This window comes from Phyllostomus hastatus, unplaced genomic scaffold (genome assembly GCF_019186645.2).
Source record: "Phyllostomus hastatus isolate PE091 unplaced genomic scaffold, TTU_PhHast_1.1 phas_contig_1, whole genome shotgun sequence".
In the NCBI taxonomy this organism is placed as follows: Eukaryota; Metazoa; Chordata; class Mammalia; order Chiroptera; family Phyllostomidae; genus Phyllostomus; species Phyllostomus hastatus.
Window position 1 is genome coordinate 20,695,796 of NW_025333498.1, and position 24,771 is coordinate 20,720,566.

The 24,771-nt window shown below is 35.0% G+C and overlaps 1 protein-coding gene and 1 pseudogene across 5 annotated transcripts in view; one reads left to right on the top strand and one right to left on the bottom strand.

The window, feature by feature from the left end:
• Window positions 1-1,613: 1,613 nt before the first annotated feature.
• PPIG (peptidylprolyl isomerase G) overlaps window positions 1,614-24,771 on the bottom strand; it is a 45,107-nt gene continuing 21,949 nt past the window's right edge. For all 5 annotated transcript variants that reach the window (XM_045831419.1, XM_045831431.1, XM_045831438.1 and 2 more), the window contains 7 exons: window positions 23,444-23,473; window positions 23,217-23,356; window positions 10,402-10,612; window positions 9,362-9,529; window positions 7,999-8,086; window positions 3,139-3,275; window positions 1,614-2,951 (listed from right to left, as the gene is read on the bottom strand). In XM_045831419.1, the coding sequence (XP_045687375.1) occupies window positions 1,841-2,951; window positions 3,139-3,275; window positions 7,999-8,086; window positions 9,362-9,529; window positions 10,402-10,612; window positions 23,217-23,356; window positions 23,444-23,473 (1,885 nt within the window). In that variant the 3' untranslated portion in view covers window positions 1,614-1,840. The remainder of the gene's footprint in view (window positions 2,952-3,138; window positions 3,276-7,998; window positions 8,087-9,361; window positions 9,530-10,401; window positions 10,613-23,216; window positions 23,357-23,443; window positions 23,474-24,771) is intronic.
• Window positions 4,009-5,330, top strand: LOC123812003 (annotated as a pseudogene).

Sequence of the window (24,771 nt, forward strand, 5' to 3'; positions counted from 1 at the left end):
GAATTTAAAACAAACATTAACCAATTTAAAATACGTAACAGATTATACAGCTTGGGCACTCAAGACTCAACTATTCCTAAGGTAGGTGTGTGGTCAAATTTTCAAAGGAATCAATCATCCTAAATTATCATAAATATCTACTTTATAATCAGGAAAACAATCTGGAAAGACTCCAGATTGTGGATATTTGTTTCAAAATATTCTGAACAATTGTATAATCATTACCCTATTCATTATGCAAACAGCTACCATAGTATCATCAATGTATTAATCAATAATGGGAAATATGTTAAGCATTGCTTTGCTCAGTACAAACAGCATTGAGTAGCTACTGTTTTACCAAGAAGCTGCCCTGGTAATAGACTTGACACTATACCGACAAATATTAAATTACAAAACACTGTAGAAGCTACTTATTCATTGGAATTCTGAAATTTCTTTTCAAATGAGGCAGGTTTTGTGTTTGCTGGATGTTCAATATTTTATTTAGAAGAGAAATTACAGAATAAAAGGCCACACATCACAAAAATTGCAATATACAACACATAAAATTCTAAATGGACTTTAGATATCATTAACGTTTAACTTTGTAAGCTATAAAATTTTGCAACTTTCTACTCTATGTGGCAATGTTATACATGCCCAGTTAAAATAATTTTAACAGTACTGCTATAAACCACCTGAAAAGAAAGAAACCAGAGTCATAAACATGCTGAAGCCTACTGTGATACATATATAGAAAAGATGCATTTTTCTTGCCATTTGAATCTCACAGCTACGAGAATTAGAGCAGTTTAAAAAACAAAACAATCAAACAAAAACAAAACAAAACAAAACAAAACAGAAAAACACATGCAGAGTTAACACTCAACTTTATATAGGTCAGTGGCCAAAAAGAAATCTTGGAAGTTAATGTGGCAATACTAACAACTTTTAAAATCTGTCTAACGTATAAAGAGTTGCACAAGTGGTATGCTTTAGTAAGAAAAGGGTTTTTTCCCCCACTTGGGAGAAGGATAATAAAACAATGTTCTCAAAAAGCAAAAGTTTAATCTCTTTAGAGCAAAAGCATCACAGATAGAGAATCACAGTCTGATCTTCCAAGGCTAACTTGTCAGATGCTGTATAACAGCAAGTCAAGCTCACTCAGTACATCAACTGAAAAAAATACTCAACTATTTTACAGACAGTTAAGTAAAACAAGCGTAGACATGAAAAATATTCATATGAAACAAGCTACATGTGGAGCTATAAAGAACAGCACATGAAGTACAATATAAATAAGTATTTTAAAGCACAAATTACTATAAAATCAAAAGTGATGACTTCAGATCTCAAGCTATTAGAATCCTGCTTCTGCATAATTAAAAGCTGCTGCCTCTATTATAAATCCAATCAGAAAATCTTTACAAGATTTTGTCTATCTAGTGGCTTCTAAAGTTCCTTTAATCATGAGAAACACAGGCTTTTGTAACAATATATTCCAACAATCAGTTATGCTTGTTTTCAAATGATGATTACACAAGTTAGGGTACAGAACAGCATGTTTGCCATGGGCTGATTGTTGCAACACAGAAATGTATACAGGAAATAGTAAAACACAGCACACAGTATTACACCAAAGTTTTTCTCATTTCAAGTTTATTAAAACTTTAGCAGTACAAATTATCCAGGTTGCAGATTATCAAAAGATCAACTCAAGGAAGTCCACATTTAAAAAAAAGGACAAACATAAACCAAAAACAACGAAAAAGGGAAAACAACATAAAGATCCATCAGCAAAAGTCTCTAAAACTTAAAATTCAAGACAGAATGGAAATAAGAAGTTTATACAACTCACTCATCCACTTTTGTCTTCATCTGTTCCAGGGCTTGATTCATGATCAAATTTTTTATTTTTATCATGTACATGGTCATTTTCTTGACCCTTTGATTTTTGGTTTTCTTTTTCCACTGAGGATCTGGTCTTCCCATCCTCCTTATTTTTCAATGTGGAAAACTTTAATTCATTGTCCTGACTACTTTGTTTTATTTTTGAGAATGGACTTTGATCTCTATCAGCCTTTTTATCCCTGTTATTATTTGAACTACTATAATCACGATTTTTAGAGTACATTCTCTTTTCACCCTCAGAATTTTCTTTTCTGTGTGAACTCTTACTTTCTTGGTTTCTGTATTTTTCTTTGTTTCTGCTTTGACTTTCTTCTCTCTCTGAGCTCCGTGAATCTCTCCTCCTTCTCTTTCTATCTTTACTTCTTGATCTTCCTGGTGTTGCTCTTCTCTCTCGGCTTCGTGACCTTCCTCTTCTCCTGTACTCCTGTTCTCTGTACCTATGGTACTCCTTGCTCCTGCTACGATCACGGTCATGGCTTCTGGATCGCACTCTCCTGCTCCTGTCCCTACTTCTGCTTCGTTCCCTTGTTCTACTATTGTAACTGTGTTTGCCTTTAGTTGCATCACGTTCTCTACTCCTAGACTGTGCATGTCTTTCCTTTTCCTTACTTTTATTATGATCATGCTCATTACTTTTTGATTCTAACTGTTTAGACTTCTCTTTACTTCTACTCCTTTCCTGATCTTTTCCTTTAGAATCAGATTTTTCTTTTTCTTTAGCATTCTCATGATCCTTCTCTTTACTCCTTGACCTCATCTTCTTTTCTTCATGTCTACTATGCTTTGTATCTCTTTCCTTGCTCTTTGATTTCTCTTTGCTTTTACTCCTACTTTTAGATTTGGCTCTTTTCTTCACCTTGTTTTTATTATACTTATCATCTTTTTCTGAATTTCTTCTGACATCTCTCTCTTTGCTGTTAGATTTATGGTCTTTAACTTTCTTTTCCTTTTCACTTTTTCTATTTGGACTCTCAGACACATGCCTGTGATCAGTTACTTTCTTCTCTTTTACTCTAACTGGGCTTCTCTGATTTTCTTTTATTTCATTTAACTCACTCCTAAAAAATAAGAAAAAAAAGTTTTGAAATTTTATTAAGACTGGTATCTATCATAAGCTAAAACGATATTCTACTTTCATTAAGATATTCAGAAACTTTATGTGTAATAGTAAAAAAAAAAGAAAAAGCAAAAACAAAACAAAAAACAACTTGTCACTACATTTGAAACAATATAGTTAAATCTTACTTATCCCCTTTGATCCATCTTTCACCACTTGATACTCTCATTCTTTGAGCTCTTTGCATCTCTTGCCTCCAATGTGGAGGAGTCTCACTACGTCTGAAACGATCCCTTGATCTGGATCTAGATGGAGTTCGATAACGCTTAAGAAAATAAAAAGGGAAAAAATTAACATAAAAATATAAAGGCATTATGTCACAGCTAAAGTGTATGTATTTCTAGGTTCCAATAAAATGTCTGATATTTCTATGCCTGATAAAAATGTCCCAATTTTCAGATAGGAAATCAATGAGGCAGAAATACTTTAAATAGTTATACTATAAGTTCCAAATAAAAAGCATTAACCATAGAAACTCCAGCCACCCACGTCTTTTCTATGGAACTGTCCTATTTAAGTGATGCTAAAGCATAACAGATGCGAGGAACCCTTACAAGTTGCCAAGTTACAATTTGAAAATATGTACGAGTATTCTTGATGTCTTAAAGCAAATAGTTCCCGTATTATGAAAAAAACTGAGTAAATGCAGAGATGCTCGTTTTTTCAACTAGTGTTTACTCAACTCTTAGGATAGCCAACCACTCTACCACATACTGAGGAAACATCAGGAAGCCAAGACACACCTGATTTTGCTCTACTGTAACTTATATTCTACAAGGCTAGGAGAACACAGGGACAGGCATATTATCACACATGTCAAGCATATATAAAGTGACAATTAGAATGAATGTAAAAGCAGCAAAAGACATTCAGAGAATACATAAAAACGTTGTCTGATCTAGTATGGGTTAAACAATTAAAAGCTGAGAATTAAAGAATATACATGAGCAGTTTCCTAGGCAAGGGTGAAAAAAAAGAGGCAAAGGTAGTGAGGATAGATGCATGAGAAAGAACATGTGAGGAATATGAAACATACCACGTTTGAAGGTCCTGAGATAGGAAGAAACAGCATGTTTTAGAAATGATCAGAAGACAGATCAAGTGTGGCTAAAGACAAAAACTAAAAACTACAAGGGAAGGTAGTACTTGATAATACTGATGATGAGGTAAGAACTAGATTTTGTGAGGTCTTGTAGGCCATGGTAACAATTTTGGATTTATCATAAGGTCAATGACAATAGAGTGACATATTAGATTTCAACTTTTTAAAAAATTATTTATTTATTTATTTAGAGAGGGAAGGGAGGGAGACAGAGAGAGACATCGGTGTGTGGTTGCTGGGGGTTCTGGCCTGCAACCCAGGAATGTACCCTGGCTGGGAATTGAACCTGGGACACTTTGGTTCCCAGCCTGCGCTCAATCCACTGAGCTACGCCAGCCAGGGCCAGATTTCAATTTTTAAATAAATAATCACTCTGAATACCACTGAGAAAGGGTTACAGTGATTCTCGAAGTGTGGTGTAGGGATCTCAAGACTTGGGGTCAGGGGGAAGGTGGGAATCTGTGAGGTCAAACTATTTCCATAAGGGAGCTGCTGCGGAGCTCTGCAGCAGTTATGGTGCAGCAGCTTTCCTGGGAGGAGGTGTCACCCTGTGTGGGAGTGCCAACATCAAGGCTGAGTTCTTCTCATTTGTCACCAACAGCATTTTATATCAGCGTGGCATTTATCCACCTGAAAACTTGACTTAAATGTAGAAATATGGACTCATCCTGCTTAACTACGGATCCTGAGCTCATGAAATACCTAAATACTAATGTGGTAGAACAACTAAAAGATTGGTTATACAAGTGTTCAGTTTAGAAACTGGTGGTAGTCATCTCGAATGTTCAAAGTGGTGAAGTCCTGGAAACATGGCAGTTTGATATTGAGTGTGACAAGGCTGCCAAAGATGACAGTATACCCAGAGAAAGTCTCAGAAAGCTATCAAAGATGAAATCTGCTCAGCGATCAGACATATCACAGCTCCGGTGACATTTCTGCCACTGTTGGAAGTTTCTTGTTCATTTGATCTGATCTATAAAAATTTGACTGTACCTGAAAAGTGGGAAGAATTGGGAGCACAGTTCATTACCAATTCTGAGCAAGTCTATCTGTGTTCATTCACTACTATAGTCCACAAAGTAAACAGTGCAGTGGGTGGCCTATAAAACCTCTGTCCTTGATTGAAGATAAGAAACCTAATGTAATTTTCAAATGTGTGTTTACTGAAACAAAGTCAAGTGTAGCTCAGGTTGTATTTCACTGATTAGTTTTTAGAGGGAGAAAACTTAACATTGTACTTTACTGAACTCGGCATAATTATTCCATTTTCTGGTACCTGTTTAACTTTCCATAGTGTTGACATACTGTATTTTTTGGACCATAAGAAGCACCTAGGTTTTAGAGGAGGGAAATAGGGAAAACATTTTTAGGCAAAAAATGGGGTGAAATATTTAGTAACATAAATAACATAATATTTACCAATGTAAATGGCATTAACAACCATTATTCCTCCCAAACTGGGGGTGGAGGGTACATCTTATAGTCCAAAAATATGGTAATTTTTTGCACACTGTTCTAAAGGGAGCCAACAGGGTATATCAGCACTGTAATGTCAATTCCTTTGAAGGTGTAAACTGTAGGTGGAAAAACTTTTGCTATAGAGCTAAATACGGTCTTAAAGCTATAAAGGTCTTCCTAAATACAACCTTTTGGTCAAGTAGCTTTGACTCAGAATATTGGTAAATATGACGCATGGCAAAAGAAGTCTGAATGAATATTCAGAATGTTTGTTTAGATCCTAAAATAACTGATAATCCACAATAACAAAATACTGCTATAAGGTCCTTTTGCCATTTATTTTATTTGTGCAGTTTCCATGTTGAAAAAATCTTCAATTATTTGACTTAATGTGTATAAGTTATACTTACAAAGCTATCATTATTTCTGCTGTTTAAATTCTGGTGAAACAGAACTCTTACAAATGTCTTTTTGTATTTTATAAAATCAAACTTTGAATAAAAATGATAAAGTTAAATGTGTATGTTTTAAAAATAACTGTTTTCATAATATCACATTATTTGTCTTTTTCACATTCATTTTTTTCATTATACAGTGGAATTTTTTAGAGACATGACATGTTTTGATATCTTTGTTTTCATAACTGAAGGAATATGAGCTTATATACAGGGTTGGGCAAAAGTAGTAGTAGGTTTAAAGTTGTTTGTCTGGAAAATAATACAATAGTTAAATAATAATAATACAAGAATAAACTCTTTCATATACTGACCACTGTAAACCTACTTTTGCCAACCCCCTGTGTCTTGTTTTAAATACTTCTTGGTTTTGATTTCCAGAAGAGTAAATATTGATAGATATAATCCACATCAGAAAAAACTCTTTTGAATCCTTGGTAACTTTTAAGAGCGTAAAGAGGTCTTAAAACAAAAAAGTTTGAGAACTGACATGAGAACAGTTTGGAAGCTATTTATAGTTCTGAGACTATACAGTGAATTGAACTAAGATGACTGGAGCTTGAAAGAAGCAGATGGGATTCAGAGTATTTAGGAGGTTAAGCTGAGAGAATTTGGTGATAAGTAAGATATATAATATAGGAGCTCTGGCTAGTGTGGCTTAGTTGGTTGGAGCATCATCCCAGAAACTGGAAGGTCACAGATTCGATTATTGGCCAGCCCACATGCCTAGGTTGCAGGCTTGGTCCCCAATCAGGGAGCATGCGAGAGGAAATTGATTGATATTTCTCTCACATCAATGTTTCTCTCCCTTTCTAAAAATCAATAAGCATGACCTCAAGTGAGGATAAAAAAAATAGATATATAATATAGGAAAGAAGGGAGAAAACAAAATGCTGCTTTCTATAAAAGGTTTTATTTATTTATTGAGAGAGAGGGGAAGGGAGGGAGACAAACATCGATGTGACTGGGAATCAAACTGGTGACCTTGTGGTTTGCAGGCTGGTGCTCAATCCACTGAGCCACACCAGCCAGGATGATTCTTGAGCTTTAGGTTTCAGTAACAGCATAGGTGGTAGTGTTTGTCATAAGACCAGGAAACTAAAGGAGGATCAGCAAAAGTGCGTATGCTCAACATTATATATAGTGAATCTGAAGTGCCCATTAAACAACTAAATGACTGTCAAATAAACCTTGATGAGAGTAGAGTAGATGAAAATTTGGAAGTTATCAGCATATAGGTAGCCACTGAAGCCACAGAAGTGGTAAGATTGTCCAAGGAGCATAGGCGGAGTGCGAAGCGTTGGAACACTGAAGTACTATAATATTTAAAAGTGGGATAGAACAGTATAAACCGATGCTGGAAATTCAAGATAGACTGGTCAGAGATAGGAAGAAAATATGGTGGAAACAAGGCAAAATGACTATTACAAGGAGGGAGATTAAGTAAGACAAGGATTGAAGGGATCCCCACTGGATTTTGTGACATGAAGCTGATCACATGGCAACTGCTATGTTTCAGCAGAATGGGAGAAGACAAATGGAAATGGTTGAGGAATGAGTAGGAAGTAAATAGTTAATATATTAAGTACAGCTAAGTTTCTAAAATTCTGAAAACACAGTAGACATTTAAATTCTGATGAGGACAGTCTAGTAAAGAGAAAAAGGATGAATTATAAGAATAGTTGATTTTTAACAAGAACAGAGATGTAGTGGTCAGGAAGTAACAAGGGGGCAAGAGAAAGCTCTCGATCTCATTTTACACCACACACACGTAAAACTCATGAACGTTCCACGGATTTGCAGTTTGGAAGTACTAAAACAAACAAGTTACTATCAAGAGAAGATAACAATTCAATATACACATGTACTCTAAATTGTAGTTACTTATATGTCTAACAATATTTAAGAAATAATCTAAAATTATTTTAAAATAAATTAATACTATTAAGATTCATGGGAAAAGAATGACCTACCCTTGGTCCTCTTCCTTTAATTTTCCTGCCAGACCTAGTAACCAGAAGTCGCCTCTGGTATGAAGCAGGTTGGGGGTTAGGCGGATTACTAGAAGGAAGTGAAAATACATTATTTCATAAAAATAAATCTGAGGAATACAGTTTTAATGATCTAAAGTAATCAATTTAAAGTCTTATATATAATCAGTGGTTCTCAACCAGGTGTGTTATTAATTCCTAGCAGGTATCTGGAAAAGTATGGGAGCATTTTTTTTTTTCACTATCAATAACTAGACAAGGTGCTGTTGGTACTAAGTGCCCAGGAGTCAGGAATGCTAAAACCTCGTAATGCATAAGGATGAAGAACTATCCTGCCCCCAAAATTCCAACTGTGTCCTGTTGAGAAACACTGTTGTATCATCACTACTAAAGATGAAGTTAACTTGATAGTGCTAAGGAAAATCAACATAGAAGAGCTCAGAGTAGGCTGTACGCTGTTGAGAAAATAGTTTTAAAACTTATTCCAAAGTATCCTATTATCTTATCAAAAGCTGTTCATCGGTAATAAAACTATACCAAAGAGTAATTAATGCGAATTAAGTAGAAACAAGGTAGTCTGAATTAAGATGTTTATATCATAGAAAACAATTTTCAAATAACGAGTTAATATTGATTAGCATTAGCAATACCAATGTAAGTTATATTTGAAAAGTTTGTTCTTAAGTAGTGCAAACATTTTTCCTTTAATATTTTCTTCCTTAGAAACATCCTTGCTTAAAACATGAAGAAAAATAAAAGTTCAATCCATCAATATTAAAATAACTAAGATTCTTTTTACATTTTTACTGTATTAAAGAAGTATAAGAGGATTGCTCAGAACTTTATTACTTTTATAATACACACCTGATCATAAATAATAGACTTCAATCTTTTATGTAGAAAAATTTTGAAAGTATTTGAACATGATACCATTACTAAAATTTCACAAATCACGAAAGGAAAACAACATTATTTTACATATCAGAGGACTAAGAAAAGGTTTTTACTTGCTTAGAACTTTAATGTATACAACTACACAGTAAAACACTTATCTAGCTTTTAAATGGAATTGGTTTAGAATTTTGCTTAACATCATTTTGGCATTTGCAGTGCTTTTTTCTTCCAAAGAAAGTTTTACTCAAAATCTGTTTGAATTAAGTCAATTTATCCTTTTAGCTATGTGGCTAGCAAAAAGAAGCTTTATGAACATTACTCTATAAAAAGATTTCAATATTGGGACAAAGTCACCAATTAAATCTTGCCTAAAATAAATAAACACTTTTTTAAGAAAAAAGATTATGGTAAAGATTGTAGGGAACTCTACAAGACATATACATTCACATACCACTCTCTCTCTCTGTCTCTTTCTCTGTTTTTCCTTTCTTTTTCATCAGCTTTAGGAGGACTTTTTCTCATTAAAAATCTATTTTCAGGTATAGGAGGGATCTCTTCTGGACGGACAGTAGACTGGGGTTGTGTGTCAAGATTTTCAGCCTCACTTTCACTAGATGCGCTTAATAGAAACACAAAACAAATTTCATTCAGTTACTGACTACCCCAAATATCTGATTGTTGTTATTACTTTCCTTTTTTTTTAATGTTATAAACTCTTTTTTTTAGGCAATGATTTCTTTTTTAATCATTGTTCAAGTACAGTTTTCTCTATTTCTTTCCTTTAAGATATCGATATATTATGCCATCTAGTACCCCCCAAAGATAGTTACATGGGAAAAATGCAATTCCTTCCTGTGACAAACCAACCAAAAATTAAAACAAAATGTTTCCATTGTCACATTCTCAAAAAATATTTCCCACTAAAATGGGTCCAAAATATGAAACTCCATGGCAATGTACTCTGATAAACTTATGATACTTTAAAATGAAGGTAAAGAAATTAGTTGCTTTAGAGGCAATAGGCATATAAAAACAAATTTTAGTACAAACACATTATTTCAGACAAAAACGGAAAAAAAGAAAAGAAAGAAACACAATGACATCTGCCTTTTATCCTTATGCCCTTAGAGGAGCAAAAGAAGTGCAAGACAAAAGAGCAAGAGAGACTGTGAGAGAAAATAAGGAACACAATCACTGGTTTCCCATTACTCTCACTAATCCCATATACCTCCCATAAATACAAACCTACAAAACCAAAAGCACAATTTCATTGAGATCAGACAAAATAAACTGAAGTTTTGTTAAAAATGGAAATGAGTATGACCCAAATTTAATTTACAGACTGTAGAATATCAAAATGGTTTTATACTTCATGCTATAACATATTTCTATTTTAATGTTCCCATATAATTGATCCAAAATCCCAACAGATTTATTTATAAACAGAAGGGAATTAGAATATAACATTAGTGACAAAAATAAAATGAAGACCTTTTCTTGCTTTTCTTGCGCTTCTTCTTTTCTTTCTTGTGTTTTCGGGAATTTTTCCTGTGTTTCTTTTTTCTTTTTTTTGATTTCTCTTCAGAAGCACTTTCAGAATCAGAAGAATCAGAAGAGGACTGAGAATCACTTGAGCTATCTGAGTCACTGGATGATGATGAGGAGGAGGATGATTTATGCCTTTTTTTTTCTTCTTTCTTAGCTTTTGTTAAAAAACAAAAAGGATTTTTGGTCAACGCTTTTTAGACAAACTTTGTAAGTGGAAAATTTATATTTTCTAAGTCCAGTATTTAACACCTAGCTCACCCACCTATTTGAATTGAGGGGTAAAGGAAAGGAGTCAAGAGTCAGGATTAGAATCCAGATCCCCAGGACTTCTGGTCAAGATGGAGGCATAGGTAGACATGTTTCACCTCCTTGTGCAACTACAAGAATGAACCTCAAAACAAATAACATCCAAAACTCCCAGAATATCAAACTGTATGGAAGTCCAACCACTAAGGATTTAAAGAAGCCACATTCATCCAGATGGGTAGGAGGGGCAGTCAGAGTGGAGCGGCAAGGAGACAGGGTCTGGTGTGGAGAGGTGGTGGAATTGGCAGTCACACATTCATGACTGGCAGATAAAAACCAGGAGGGATACCTTGGGAATGAGCAATTCTAGCCCCAGGCCAGACCACACAGCCCAGGATTCTATTGCCGGGAAGATAAGGATCCACAATTTCTGGCTGTAAAAACCAGTGGGGGTTGACACAGTGGAGCAGAAGGAACTGCCAATTTCTTAGGAGAGTCCATTTCAAGGTCCTGCATGGACTCAGAGCATATGTAAACCCGCCCACTCCGGGATATACCACCAGGACAACAGCTGAAAGGGTACCAGTCACATATAGGAAGTGGGTGAAGTAACTGGAAACAGGGTGAGGGCCCAGAAAATCTCCAGAAGCCAGGCAGCAGTTCTGTCCCCTCTCTGAGCCCTCCCCCAACACAGAGCCACAAAGTGGTGGGGTGGGTCACCCTGCCCTGGCGAATACCTAAGACTCTGGCCCATACAACTTAACAGGTGTGCTAAAACAGGGAGTCAAAGCAGCTCTACCTAATACACAGAAACAACACACAGGGAGGCTGCCAAACTGAGGAGATAACGAAATATGGCCCAAATGAAAGAAAGGAACCAAATTTCAGAAAAGGAACTAAACCAATCAGACGCAGAGTTCAAAACACTGGTGATCAGGATGCTCAGAGACTCACTGAATATGGCAATAACATAAAGGAAGAAATGAATGTTATACTAAATGAAATAAAGAAAAATCTATAGGAAACCAACAGTGAAGGGAAAAAATTGGGATTCAAATCAATGATTTGGCATATAAGGAAGAAATAAACATTCAACCAGAACAAAAAGAAGAACCAAGATTTGAAAAAATGAGGATAGTATAAGATGATTCTGGGACATCTCCAGAGGTGCCAACATCCCAATCATAGGGATGCCAGAAGAAGAGTAAGAAATTGCAAACTTATTTGAAAAAAGAATGAAAGAAAACTTCCCTAATTTGGCAAAGGAAATAGACAGCAAGTCCAGGAAACAGAGAGAGTCCCAAAGAAGTTGGACCCAAGGGAGCACACACCAAGACACATCATACTTAAGTTACCAAAGATTAAAGATAAGGAGAGAATCTTCAAAGCAGCAAGAGGAAAGCAGAGAGTGACCTACAAAGACGTTCCCATAAGACCATCAGCTGCTCTCTCAAAAGACACTTTGCAGGCAAGAAAGGACAAGGCAAGAGGTATTTAAAGTGATGAAAGTCAAGGACCTAATAAGCTAGATTACTCTACCTGGAAAGCTATCATTTAGAATCGAAGGGCAGATACAGTGCTTCTCAGACAAGGTAAAGCTAAAGGAAATCATCACCCAGCCATTATTACATGAAATGTTAAAGTGATTTATTTAAGAAAAAGAAGTTCAAAACTATGAACATTAAAATGGCAACAAATTCACAAGTGAATCTAAAAAAACAAACAAACTAAGCAAACAACCACAACAGGAACATAATCTAGATACGGAGATCATTTGGAGGGTTATCAGTGGGGAGGGGAGAGAATGGGGGAAAAGATAAAGAGAATAAGAAGCATAATTGGTAGGTACAGAACAGATAGGGGGATGATAAGAATAGTCTAGGAAATAGAGAAGCCAAAGAACTTACATGCACCACTTGAACTAAGGGGAAGGGACTGCTGGAGAGAAGAGGGGATACCAGGCAGAGGGGGGCAAAAGGGGATAAATTAGGACAACTGTAAAGCATATTCAATAGAATATACTTAAAAAAAAGAGAATCCGTATCTCCAGATTCATGGGTCAGAGTTGTATGCATTAAACTAATGAATTCTGGAAAAGTAACAGGTAAATCTAAAACAATAAACTAATTTTAGGAAACATTTGATAATATAGTTTTTTTAAAAGGCACAGAAGTAACATTTAAGAGTCCCAGATCAAATCTTACAGTGTTTGACTTTTTCTTTAATCAAGACTGAAAGTAGAATTGGAGGAGAGAAATAGAAGAAAAAACAATTTGCATGAATGTGGAAAGATAAGGAACACGATTCCATTAGCATGGGCTTATGTTTCCATGCCTATGCATTCTCCTAAGATTAAGAAATGTAGCTTTAGTTTAAGAGAAGATTTACAACAGAGGGTGGTCATTTGCCAATGATTAATAATATTTTGAAGTATCTACCAAAAAATTTCAAATTAAAATTTTACTTTGGCTTAAGGAAATGTTAATTTTAGAAGGGGTACCAAAACTCGAATACTTTAAGAACTAGGCAAGTAACATAAATAAGTGAAGTTAACCAGGTATAATAAAACAAAAATTGGGGAAAGATATGACAAACTAGATAGAGCGTGACTCATCTAAAGGTATTCTAATTCAAACCATGGTGGCCTTAAAAAATGAAATCAAGCCAAAGATGGGAGACCATTGATATACAGATAGCTACTATAAACTGGAACACATCAACTACATTAAAATCTATCAGTTCATAACGACATTGGTAAGTAAAATACAAAGCATTTATCCTTCTTTTCCTATCTGAACTGTACCACTAACTAAATAGCAGATGAAGATGCTCTTTATCAAAAGTATTCTAGGAATAAATGTAGTAAGCAGAGTTAGAATATCATCATTTCACAACTAACTCATCACTAATGGACACTGCAGAGCACAAAGATAACCTGTCTTATGTGACTTTGTGCTCCTATCAAAAGGAACTAAAAAAAAAACTAATCAAAACTGCATTGAATCAATTTTCTAGGACCACAGTTTCATGAAATAGAAGTACAGAAACAACACATTACAAAATATACAGGTGCAACCAGTAAAATCCAGTGTGTACAATATTGGAAAACAGAACAAATGATTTAGGCTGATCAACAAATCTTAAAGAAAAATATAAAGGAAGATGGGATTGGCCTCTATTGAAAAAACAACAATGAAAAGCCTTGTAAGACCAGGCCTAATGTTTAAACTTTATTTGGACTGAAATATCAAGAAATTAACATCAGCCCTGGCTGGTGTGGTTTGGTTGACTGAGTGCTGGCCTGTGAACCAAACAGTTGCTGGTTCAATTCCCAGTCAGGGCACATGCCTGGGTTTCGGGCCAGGTGCCCCAGTGTAGAGCATGTGAGAGGCAACCACACACTGATGTTTCTCTCCCTCTCTTTCTCCCTCCCTTCCTCCCTTTCTAAAAATAAATAAATAAAACATAAAAAATTAACATCAATAAAACAATCAGGAATTTGATTATTATCAGATTTTTTATATTTAGAAATGTGTGTATATATATGTTTTCATACTATGGTGTTGGTTATCTTTTAAAGTCATCTTTTAGAGATAATATTTATCAATAAAATGTTATACCAGAATTTGCCTCAAAATAACAGAAAAGAGAGAACTGGCCAGGAATAGGTAAGAAGAGACTGTCTATAAATTAATTTTTGAAGCTGGTTAATTCATATGGGTGTTTTGTTATACTGTTTCAATCACCTCTATATATGTTAATGTTTTCCTCAATAGGCAAATCAAAGAGGACAAGGAAAATATATCTTTGGACTAACTGTTGGCTTTCTGTTTACATAACTTTACTGAAAGGTTTAACAGTTAGTTTGTAATCTTTCCTTTCTTTAGCTCTAGGAATACCTAAGGATTTGGCATTTGGCCAAATCATTCTTGACACTCTTAACTCAAAATATACAGACATGTACTAATTCACAGTAAAAGTGAGAATCTGGCCGAAGTCACTATATATTTGGTTGAGGACTTGTGGTTCACTGTCAAGATAGCTTTTCTAGTATCAATGACAAGCTGCTGCACTAAGAATAGGAACAAGGTAAAAAAAACTGAAGCGACCCAGAGGTAAAGGCTTCTTCAGTCAGTTGTGCTCACAACAATGAATACGTGAAGTGTGAGATGCCTGAGACATACACAAGCTCTGCCTAGAATTTATGAGGTCTCCATGATGTTGCTCCTGTACAAGCCATGCAGTTTTCTGTCCTATATCATTTCTTAAAGATAAATAGTCTTACTTCTGAGTGAAGCCCATCTTGTTCCATTAGGTCAACTATTAATCTGAATGCAAGGCCACTGCTGCTGGTGAGGCAGAGTGGGTACACAAATATATATAACCTGAAATATCTACTTATATATACTAAAAACCTGAGGGACATTAGGAGGGTAGGTGGGGATCAGACTTAAAGAAATCTAAGGGGAAGAAAATAAATTCATAGTGATTATGTATAACTCTAAATAAAAATACCCCAGACCACATAATATGAAAGCAAAATAAAAATTTTCCACATAAGTACAAAACACAGCTGTTAAAATTACTTGACTAATGCTTTACCCCATGATTAACACAGTTTTATTTACCAGTTCTAACTTTTCATTTATTTTGCATTGGGATTCTTTCCTATGAGAAATACTCTGCCATTTGTTTCTTTAAAAAGCAAGCCCATTCTCCCCACGAAATGTATTTCAAACAGCATTTGTTTAGTTTACACATCACTTGTCAGGAAAATATCTGAGTGAAGCAAGATACCACACTAATATGGAAGGCTAGAAAGAGATTTAACTATTTTTATGGTAATATAATCTGCCTGAGTATCATATGAAAACTAAAAAAGGAAAAACTGTGTTTAAGAAAAGATGCATTGGAAAACAGCTTTGAGAGCGCTTTTACCCCTCTTTCAATATTTGTCAGCATTGTTTCATGTGCAAAATTTAATTTTTGTGCCCTTTTCCTATGTATCTGTTTAGGAAAAAAAAAAAGAAATTGATCGAAAAAGAAATGGTAGTAAAGAGCAGATGAGTAAAAAGGCAAAAATTAGAGACATGGCATTATCAATATTATATTCTATTCATAGAATGTAGCTTTAGTTTCAAAATCTGTATTACCCTAAATTTAAAAATATAATTTAGAAACAATGTAAATCTAACTGAAATTTTATCTTTCTGAATGAACAAGTATGTTTAAGTGATTAGTATCAGATATATGTTCAACATAATGCCAAGACATGGAAAGAAAGAACTGTGGAGTATATAGGGAAGTCCACAGAGAACTTTTTAAGACATGCGCTCTACCCTCAGAGTTCACAATCTATTTGGAGAATAAGAACGACGAGTGTGAACTGAATAGCAAACGGCATCAGAAAGCACATGCTTGATAAATTTTTTAGAAGCTCTGACTATAAATTGTATCTGAATTTAGGAGTACAGTCAATAAGGATAAAAGTAAAGTGGAAATACTTTGTAAAACTAGTCACTTCCATTACACAACGTATGTATTCCTATAAATCACCATACAATGAAAAACTGCACAATAAAACCGCATGGCTTATGGGAAAAATGGAACCGGGGCACAAAATTCAAAAACTTCAGCGACACATTAAACAAACAAACAAACAAACAACTAATAAAATTGCAGCAGAGTTTTGCATGTCAGATGGTAAACAAACAAGACAATAAGGTACTTTATTTTGAAAAAGACCGGGGGGTTGCTTGTGGAAGTGAACATCAGAAGGGCTGCAGCTTGTGAGTTACTGTAATCTAGTGGAAGAAGAGTGATCTGAAACCAGATGGGAAGTTTTAACAAATTGTCCTTAGGTGTAACTCATCATAAGTGATGAACTGAGGTAGCTGAATACATGTTTGAGGTGCATGCATGTGTGATTTTGGTGTATTCCCGTGGAGCTGTCCAGCTGGATATGATTTTCTGTATTCATTTAGTGTCTCTTATAGACAAAATCATGCACAAGCAAAGCTGAAATTTGTGTTATGTTCAAACTGTTTTCTAATGTATCAATCAAATGGAACAAATGTATGTTTTCAAAATAAGCACTGGGTATTATTAGGGTTAGAAACAGGGTCAAGAAAAAGTAGTGAGAATTATCTGTAGAGTGGCTAGGAATCTCTGGAGGATGATATGGCAGTTTTCAATTTGCCTCCAATATACCCTAGATTTCATGCTGGAGAACCAAGTCAGAAATACCAATGTGTACATATTTTTAAAAGCCCCAAGAAAAGCTCTCTTCAGACAAAGGACTGGAAAAAGGATGATTTAGCAGGACAAAAAAAAATTATTACTAATGCCTGCCCTACTCCAAGCAAACACAAGGAAAAGGAAGGATCACCCACTCCTTCTTGGTTATGCCAGCAGAGATGAGTTGGTGAACTTGAATTTCCAATATACATCATAATACTCCCTCCACGCCCCTGCCAGAGTGATGTCAGTGGGCACCAAGGAGGAAGCCTATCCCTGCACTGGCAAATGGCATGGATTTCAGAAAGAAAGAAACTGAAGAAAGGGATTGTTTAAACATATATGAAGTCTTGGGCAGACCCCCAAGTGAAACTGACCAGAACTAATACAGCAAAAGGTTTGAGAATTAAACTATAGTGTTGAATACATCAAGGTTTTCAGCAGGGTCACTGGGCAGCACACAAACGAAGCACACCAGAAAGGATACTGCAAGGACTCTGAAAACTGAATTATCATTGAAACCACAGTCCACAAAAGTAGGCCAGGACCTACATGTTAAACCCAAATAAGGTGATTGCCCGATAAAATAGAAAATATAAACAGAATCGAGAGTTTTATAGTACCCCAAATGTTGAAGATACAGAAAAAACAAACAAAAAATCACTAATAATACCAAGAACCAGGAAAATCACAACTTAGTAAGAAAAGAATCAAAAAATGCCAACACCCAGAAGACTCAGATGTTAAAATTGACAAGGATTTAAAGAAGCCATCTTAAAAATGCTTCAACATGCAATTATTAATACTTTTTAAGCAAATGAATAAAAGTAATAAAAAATAACCTCTCAGGAATAAAGGAGATATAAAATGTCAAACAAATTTTAGAAATGAAACATAACTAAAATCTACTAAATTTGGTCAGGGGAGCAAGTTTATAGCAGAGTGGAGATGACAGAGGAAAGTCAGTGAATCAGAAGAAAGACCAATAGAAATGATCTAACCTGAATATCAGAAATATATAAAAAAAAAAACAAAAAATGAGCAGAGACTGAGAGTACTGTAGAACAATAAACGAAAGATCAAACATTTGTCTTATTAGAATCTGAGAAGGAGAAAAAGTTTGTGGCTGAAAAAAATAAAATAGAATGGCGGCATAAAATTCCCCATGTTTGGCCCAATCTATAGACCTACATATTCAAGAGGCTAAGCAAACCTAAAAAAAGGATAAACTCTAGGTAACCCACAAAATCAAATTTCTGAAAACTAAATACAAAAAATACATATACATTGAAAGCAGAGAGGAACAGTTAAGTTAACTATAGGGGAACAATGATTTGGGAGACAAAAGACTTCTCATTTGAAACTAGAGAGTCCAGAAGAAAGTGGCATAACACTTTTTTATATGCTGAAAGAATGATCAACCCAGATTTTTGCAACCAGTGAAAACACCCATCAAATGAAAACTAAATAAAGACGTTTTAATAAAACTAAGATAATCTGTTACCAGCACACCTATCCTTAAAAAGTGGTTAAAGAAAATTTTTCAAACAACAGAAATAACAGAAGGACTGAAATTTCAGAAAAGAAGAAGAATGAGTAAAAATGGGGGCTGAGGATAGCAGTTAGCAATAAGTTAATACAAAAATAATTACAAATAGGTTTTTAAGAAATGCTAATAAGCACCTTAGAGAAATGAAAATTAAAACTGGCTTTTTAAAAAACCTATTAGGCTGGCAAAGATTCACTAGTTTGATAATATGTGGCTCTGCAAAGGGTACAAATTTATTTTCCTATATTCTAGTAGCAATGTGTACCAAAATTACAAATGCAGGACTCCTATAATCTGTTAATACCATTTCTAAAAATGTACCCTACACGATTGGCATTCACATACACGTGGAATGCTGCACAAAATTTGGGAATGGGAACTGATGGACAGAGATAGGGAGAATTTTTATTGACTACTTTCATGCTTTTTAAATTTTGAACCAAATGAATTTACTAAGTTTAAAAATACAAATTTTTAAACTTCCAAGTATGACAACTGTTTCCACCCCTTTCTCCAAAAAACCCTACCTCTCTGCCTAACCACTTACACAAAATCTATTTCAAAGTATCTTACAAGCATCAATATCCTTAAGGTTTCCAAAATGAAACAGTAGTAAAAGCAACACCTCAATGAAAGTTAATTAAAATGGATGAAAAGGAATTATAAGTGGTAACACTTTTTTTTTAAAGATTTTATTTGTTTAGTTTTTAGAGGGGAAGGGAGGGAGATAGAGAGAGAGAGAAACATCAATGTGTGGTTGCTGGGGGTTATGGCCTGCAACCCAGGCATGTGCCCTGACTGGGAATCGAACCTGGGACACTTTGGTTCCTAGTCCGCGCTCAATCCACTGAGCTACACCAGCCAGGGCTTAAATGGTAACACTTTCAATTCTTGGACCATTTATGGTTAGTTTAGAATTATGCAGTTTGCTTATCACTATGTAAAATAATTTCCCAAATCTGTTCACTGACCTTTGGCAGGGAGCTAGGGTAGGATGTGGTTCAATCTTACTAATTAGCAATTGACTTTACTGACAACAAACATAACCCCACAACATTTTACTCTTAAAAATCTAAGGTAAGAAAATGCTGTCTGAAACTTATATAATTTTATTAACCAATGTAACCCCGATAAAGTCAAAATAAATTTTTTTAAAAGGAAAATGCTGCCTTACATTTTTATTTGAGATCTATAGATTCTATACCAATTTGTTTTTCTTTTTTTCCTTTTTTATCCTTACCCAAGGACATGCTCACTGATTTCAGAGGGAAAGGGACAGAGAAAGAAAGGGAGAGAAACATCAATTGGTTGCCTCGGTGACCTGACTGGGGATTGAACCTGCAACCTAAGTAAGCATGTGCCCTGACTAGGAAGCAAACCTGAGACCCTACGGTTTTCGGGATGATGCCCAACCGAGACACACTGGTCAGGGTATGCACCAGTGAATTTCACATGAAACTTTTACAATAAGAAAATTTCTGGGACATTATGGAAATAAACTTTGAAACAAAGAGTGGAAGTATCCCTAAAATGGGTTGCCTTTAGGTATTTTTGTTCCACAACTCTGCTCTCCTCTTTTCAACAATTTCCTACTGTTTTCCCGTAAAAGTGCCATGACCACAATCCTTAATTTCTGAATAAATGGGACTCTGACACCACAGAAACAACTCGGGTGTTCTCCACTGTCTCCCAAGTACAACATTTACCAGCTGCTTCCTCTATTGTGTTGTTCTTTCTGAACTGCCAAGCAATCTGTTTCTTACCACGTATGTGCAAAATTTCTGCTCATATAACTATTTATTTATTGATATGTTGCCACAATTCAGAACTAGTGTTTCTGTGTACTCTGTAATACAGCAATGGCTTCGTCTCTTGTTGCATGGCCATGGTGGACAGGCCTCTCTTAACAACTGAACTCTGAAGAGACCAGCATGACTTGAGTTCATGCCAACTCTCGAAAACACAGGGAATACCTTATTCTAGGTAGTGTTTGGAGCTCTGTGTTCTACTCTCTACTATGTCCCCTGAAAGCCTCAGAGATGCAGCTTTTATTAGTCTCCAGTGTTCTGTCTCAGCATCTATTGGAAGGTTCTTCTCTTTGACTCTGGACTTTCTCAAGCACATTCAAACAGCCACAAAAAGCAGAACTGCCTTAACAGCAAAAAGGAGAAAGGCCCAAGAAGACTGCCCAGACTCACCAAGACTATTTACAGGTGGGCCCAGACAGTCAGATTTCTTCAGAAGTCTTTTTGTTTTCTTTCAGGAAGTTAGAAAAAGGAAAAAAAAAATATTCTGCATTTATTTTTTTAAACTGGGGTGTTAATCTCTCAAACAAGGTTTTAAATGTAAGCTTTCTGACTATTCCCAATTTAAAATACAAAAAAAGATTACATAGGTGCATGACAAAATCCATTCTGACCAATGGTAATTGAAGAACTATAAAATAAGTTGCCAAACTGTGTGATCTCAAACATAAAGATCTTTTCTACAGTGTTATCTTGAATACCACAGGCATGGGAGATATGGCTAGAAACAAGTCTGACTTCTTTAGGAACTACTGGACAGACACTAATAAAGGGCAATCTTCCTCAACTGCTGAAACTGATTAAGGGCAAGGCATGTTTCTTTAACATGAAGTTGAAGAACACAAACTAAGACACACTACATCAACTTTCAGTACAACTTCCCGGCCAGAATGCCATGGGCAAAAGTAGCATTCATCTCTTCAGGTGAAAATAAGGGCACAAATAATAAAGACTGGCATTCATTCACATTCTCATCCTTTCAACAAATATTCAAACACTGACCTCTTAATACCCAAAGAATCTCCACACCAACATTACAAGAGTCTATGATAATGGTTTATGGCTTAAAATATAAGCTTTTTTAGTACCCCAATATTTATTCTAAATAAACCACATAGTATTCTTAACTTTTTAGTTTGTTTTTAGTCCTCACCTGAGGATTTGTTTATTGATTTTAGGGAGAGAGAGAGAGGGAGGGAGGAAGGAGGGGAGAGGAAGAAGGGGAAAGACAGAGACAGAGAGAGAGAGAGAGAGAGAGAGAGAGAGAGAGAGAGAGAGAGACACACACACACACACACACACACACACACACACACAGATGTGAGAGAGAAACATCAATCAATTGCCTCCTGGATGTGCCCTGACTGGAAATCAAACCCCACAACATTTTGGTGTACGGAACAACACTCCAACCAACTGAACCACCAGGCCAGGACAGCATTCTTAACTTTTATAAGCAGAGAATGGATCTTAGCACAATTACTTTAAAGACTACAAAATGTAGTAAGAAGAAGAAGAGGGAAAAAAACTAGCTGTTAGAGAATAAAAGATGAAGATTTCCTAGATGATATGGGAAAAAATATTGTTTTAAAACAAAATATTCCAATCGTACAAACAACACTCTGAAGCGTTAAATATCAGTAAGTTCAAGGTCTAAAATCTGCACACATTAATATAGATGGCTTCTTCCTTTTTCCTTTTTAAAACAGTGATTAGGGTATATAAATGTTTGTCTTATCACCATGTTATATTCCTGAAACTCATGTTAACTGTAACTGAAAAATAAATTGAAATATAATTTTTTAAAACAAATTCACGATACTCAACATCGCCTCATTCTTTATTGAATTGTGGGAAACACAAAGCATACATTATACCTGTTGTTCGTAAATAAGGGATAAGCAGAGTCATGAACACCAAGAAGTTATATACACAGTCCCATTATTAGCTGCATATTCCTGCACTGGTTTATGAGGTACATATTTGATATGACAGAGAAGAAAGGGAAATCATCAGAATCAAAATGGAATGCAGAGACAAAAAATAAAAAATCAGAAGTCTCTATGACCATCTGGGGTCTTTTAAAATTAAAACAAAACAAAACAAAATGTGCATATTTCTAATGTTACAGAGGAAATCAGTATACCCAAAACTTCAGAAAAGAATGTTCTGCTTAGGGCAATTCTGAAAGAAATGTTAATGCACAATGAATTAGCAACATAACAGTAAGAGCTCTAGATCTGGAATCAGCATACTTGGGTTTGAGACCTAGTTCCCTGATGTGGTAAATATATCTTCATCTATAAAATAGGGGAAATAATATTAAAGGACTACTGTGAGGATCACAAAATATTACAGATGACTCTCACCTTTGTTCATCATGAAAAACTAAGGATTGATGTTATTGGTCCCTAGACTAGTAAGAATCGAAGAGCCAATTCAATATTTTATTGCTTTCTACACAATTTTAAAAGTAATCCCATTATTTTAGAATGTCAGACCTAATTATCTATAATAACTATAAGAGTTACATAAACATGCCAGATGCAATGCATGAAGGGGAAATAATTTATTCCCCTAAAATTCCCTAGTCTATGTTATTCACTTCAATTGTCATCTTCTTTACATTGTCTCTTTCCTTAGAAAAGAACCTGTTTTCCATTCTATTTAGACAACTGAGTTTTTTTTTAAAGGCAGAAACAGGAGGACAAATTACTGTAAATTAGTAATAAGAAAAAGTCAAGTGGTTCCAAGTTAAATGAAAGTATAAAGATAAAACACATTTAAAAAACAAAAATATGTTCAAAACACAAAACCTCATATTTTTATACTCACTATAGTGTGACTTTTATGCCAACTATTTAGAGTGTCTGCTTGTTGTATATGCATAAGAATTATCAGAAATATGTACTTGTTCTTACCTTTCGACTTGGGGATTAGCTCTCCACAACTGAGTATCCGCACCTCAGCAAATGGTTTGCTAGCTGCATCTGTTTTCTGGTTTTCTATCTCCCTCACAACCTCTTGACCAGAAATCACTTGCCCAAAAACAACATGATGCCTAAAGAGTCAAGTAAAAGTGATTAAATAAAAGCTTCTTATTTTAATATTAATTTAAAGTAGATTATAAAATTAAAGTAATCTTTACCCATCTAAATGAGGAGTTGGTTTCGTTGTTCTTTTGGAAATCATCAGACAGGAGGATAAAAACAAAGTCAGAGAAAAACAAAGTTAGCATCTCTAAAAAGGAAAAGAAAATAACTGCATTGGAAACAAAGTTGCAAACAAATCATATAATATATTAATATAACAGACTCTCACTACATTAAGCTTAAGTAGAATAGAATGCAAGATGCTTTTCACATAATGAATTTTCAAAAACTTGCTCTGATTATAAAAGTAATACCTAAACACTGTTGAACACTTACATGTATTTAAAATTAATATTTTGGTGTATTTCTATCCACCCATGTTTCTTGCATATGACTGGGTTCTTACTGAATATTCAGGGCTGTATAATGTTCTCCTGTCTGGACATACCAAAAGTTGTCAAACCATTCCACTAGTTTACGGGTTTAACAATAGTGTTTTTAATCTTAACATTTTAAACAGTTAAAACACAAATAAATCATCTTCTGATGGCCCTCATCCATTTTCTGTTGAACCTGAAGTGAAATAATCCATATAGTATTTATAAATTATTAAATTACCTACCAACACACTTAAAACTTTTGCATACTTTTACATAAAAATCCAGATCCTTTGGAAACCTGGAAGATGTGGCACCCAGCATGTAGAAATAATTGGCCAGGCTGAGGATCCCTGTCGTCTTTAATACAAGATTAACAGTTTAGTTTCTTGTCCCAACAGTCTTTACTTATGTTACTTGCCTGAGATCTGTAGCCCTTTGAGTTTGTTCCCCCTGACATAAAGTAAATTTCATGCTGAAGAAAAAGATCTTGATTAAAACTCTGAAGGAAATCCCAAGAAAGAAAAAGTATCTTTTTAGAAATGAAATAATTTTTTTAAATGTTTTCTTTCTCCATATCAGCCTTAAAAAGCTTTGTCATTAAGAAGGCTGCTACCTGAGTAGCCAGCTACTAGGACATACTGGTACAATAAATTGGAGATGGGCATTGTTTAAGACTTATTTTTATTTTTAAAAAATCTTATCTCAAAACTGAGCCCTGGCTGGCATAGCTCAGTGGATTGAGCATGGGCTGCGAACCAAAGCATCGCAGGTTTGATTCCCGGTCAGGGCACATGCCTGGGTTGTATCCAGGTCCCCAGTGGGGGCCACATGAAAGGCAACCACACATTAATGTTTCTCTCTCCCTTTCTCCCTCCCTTACCTTTTCTAAAATATAAATAAATAAAATATTTTTTAAAAAATTGATGTAATTGATTGTATATTAGACAATTCTTAAAAAAACTTATCAAAAACAACATAAAATTCACACTAAAAAATAATAATCC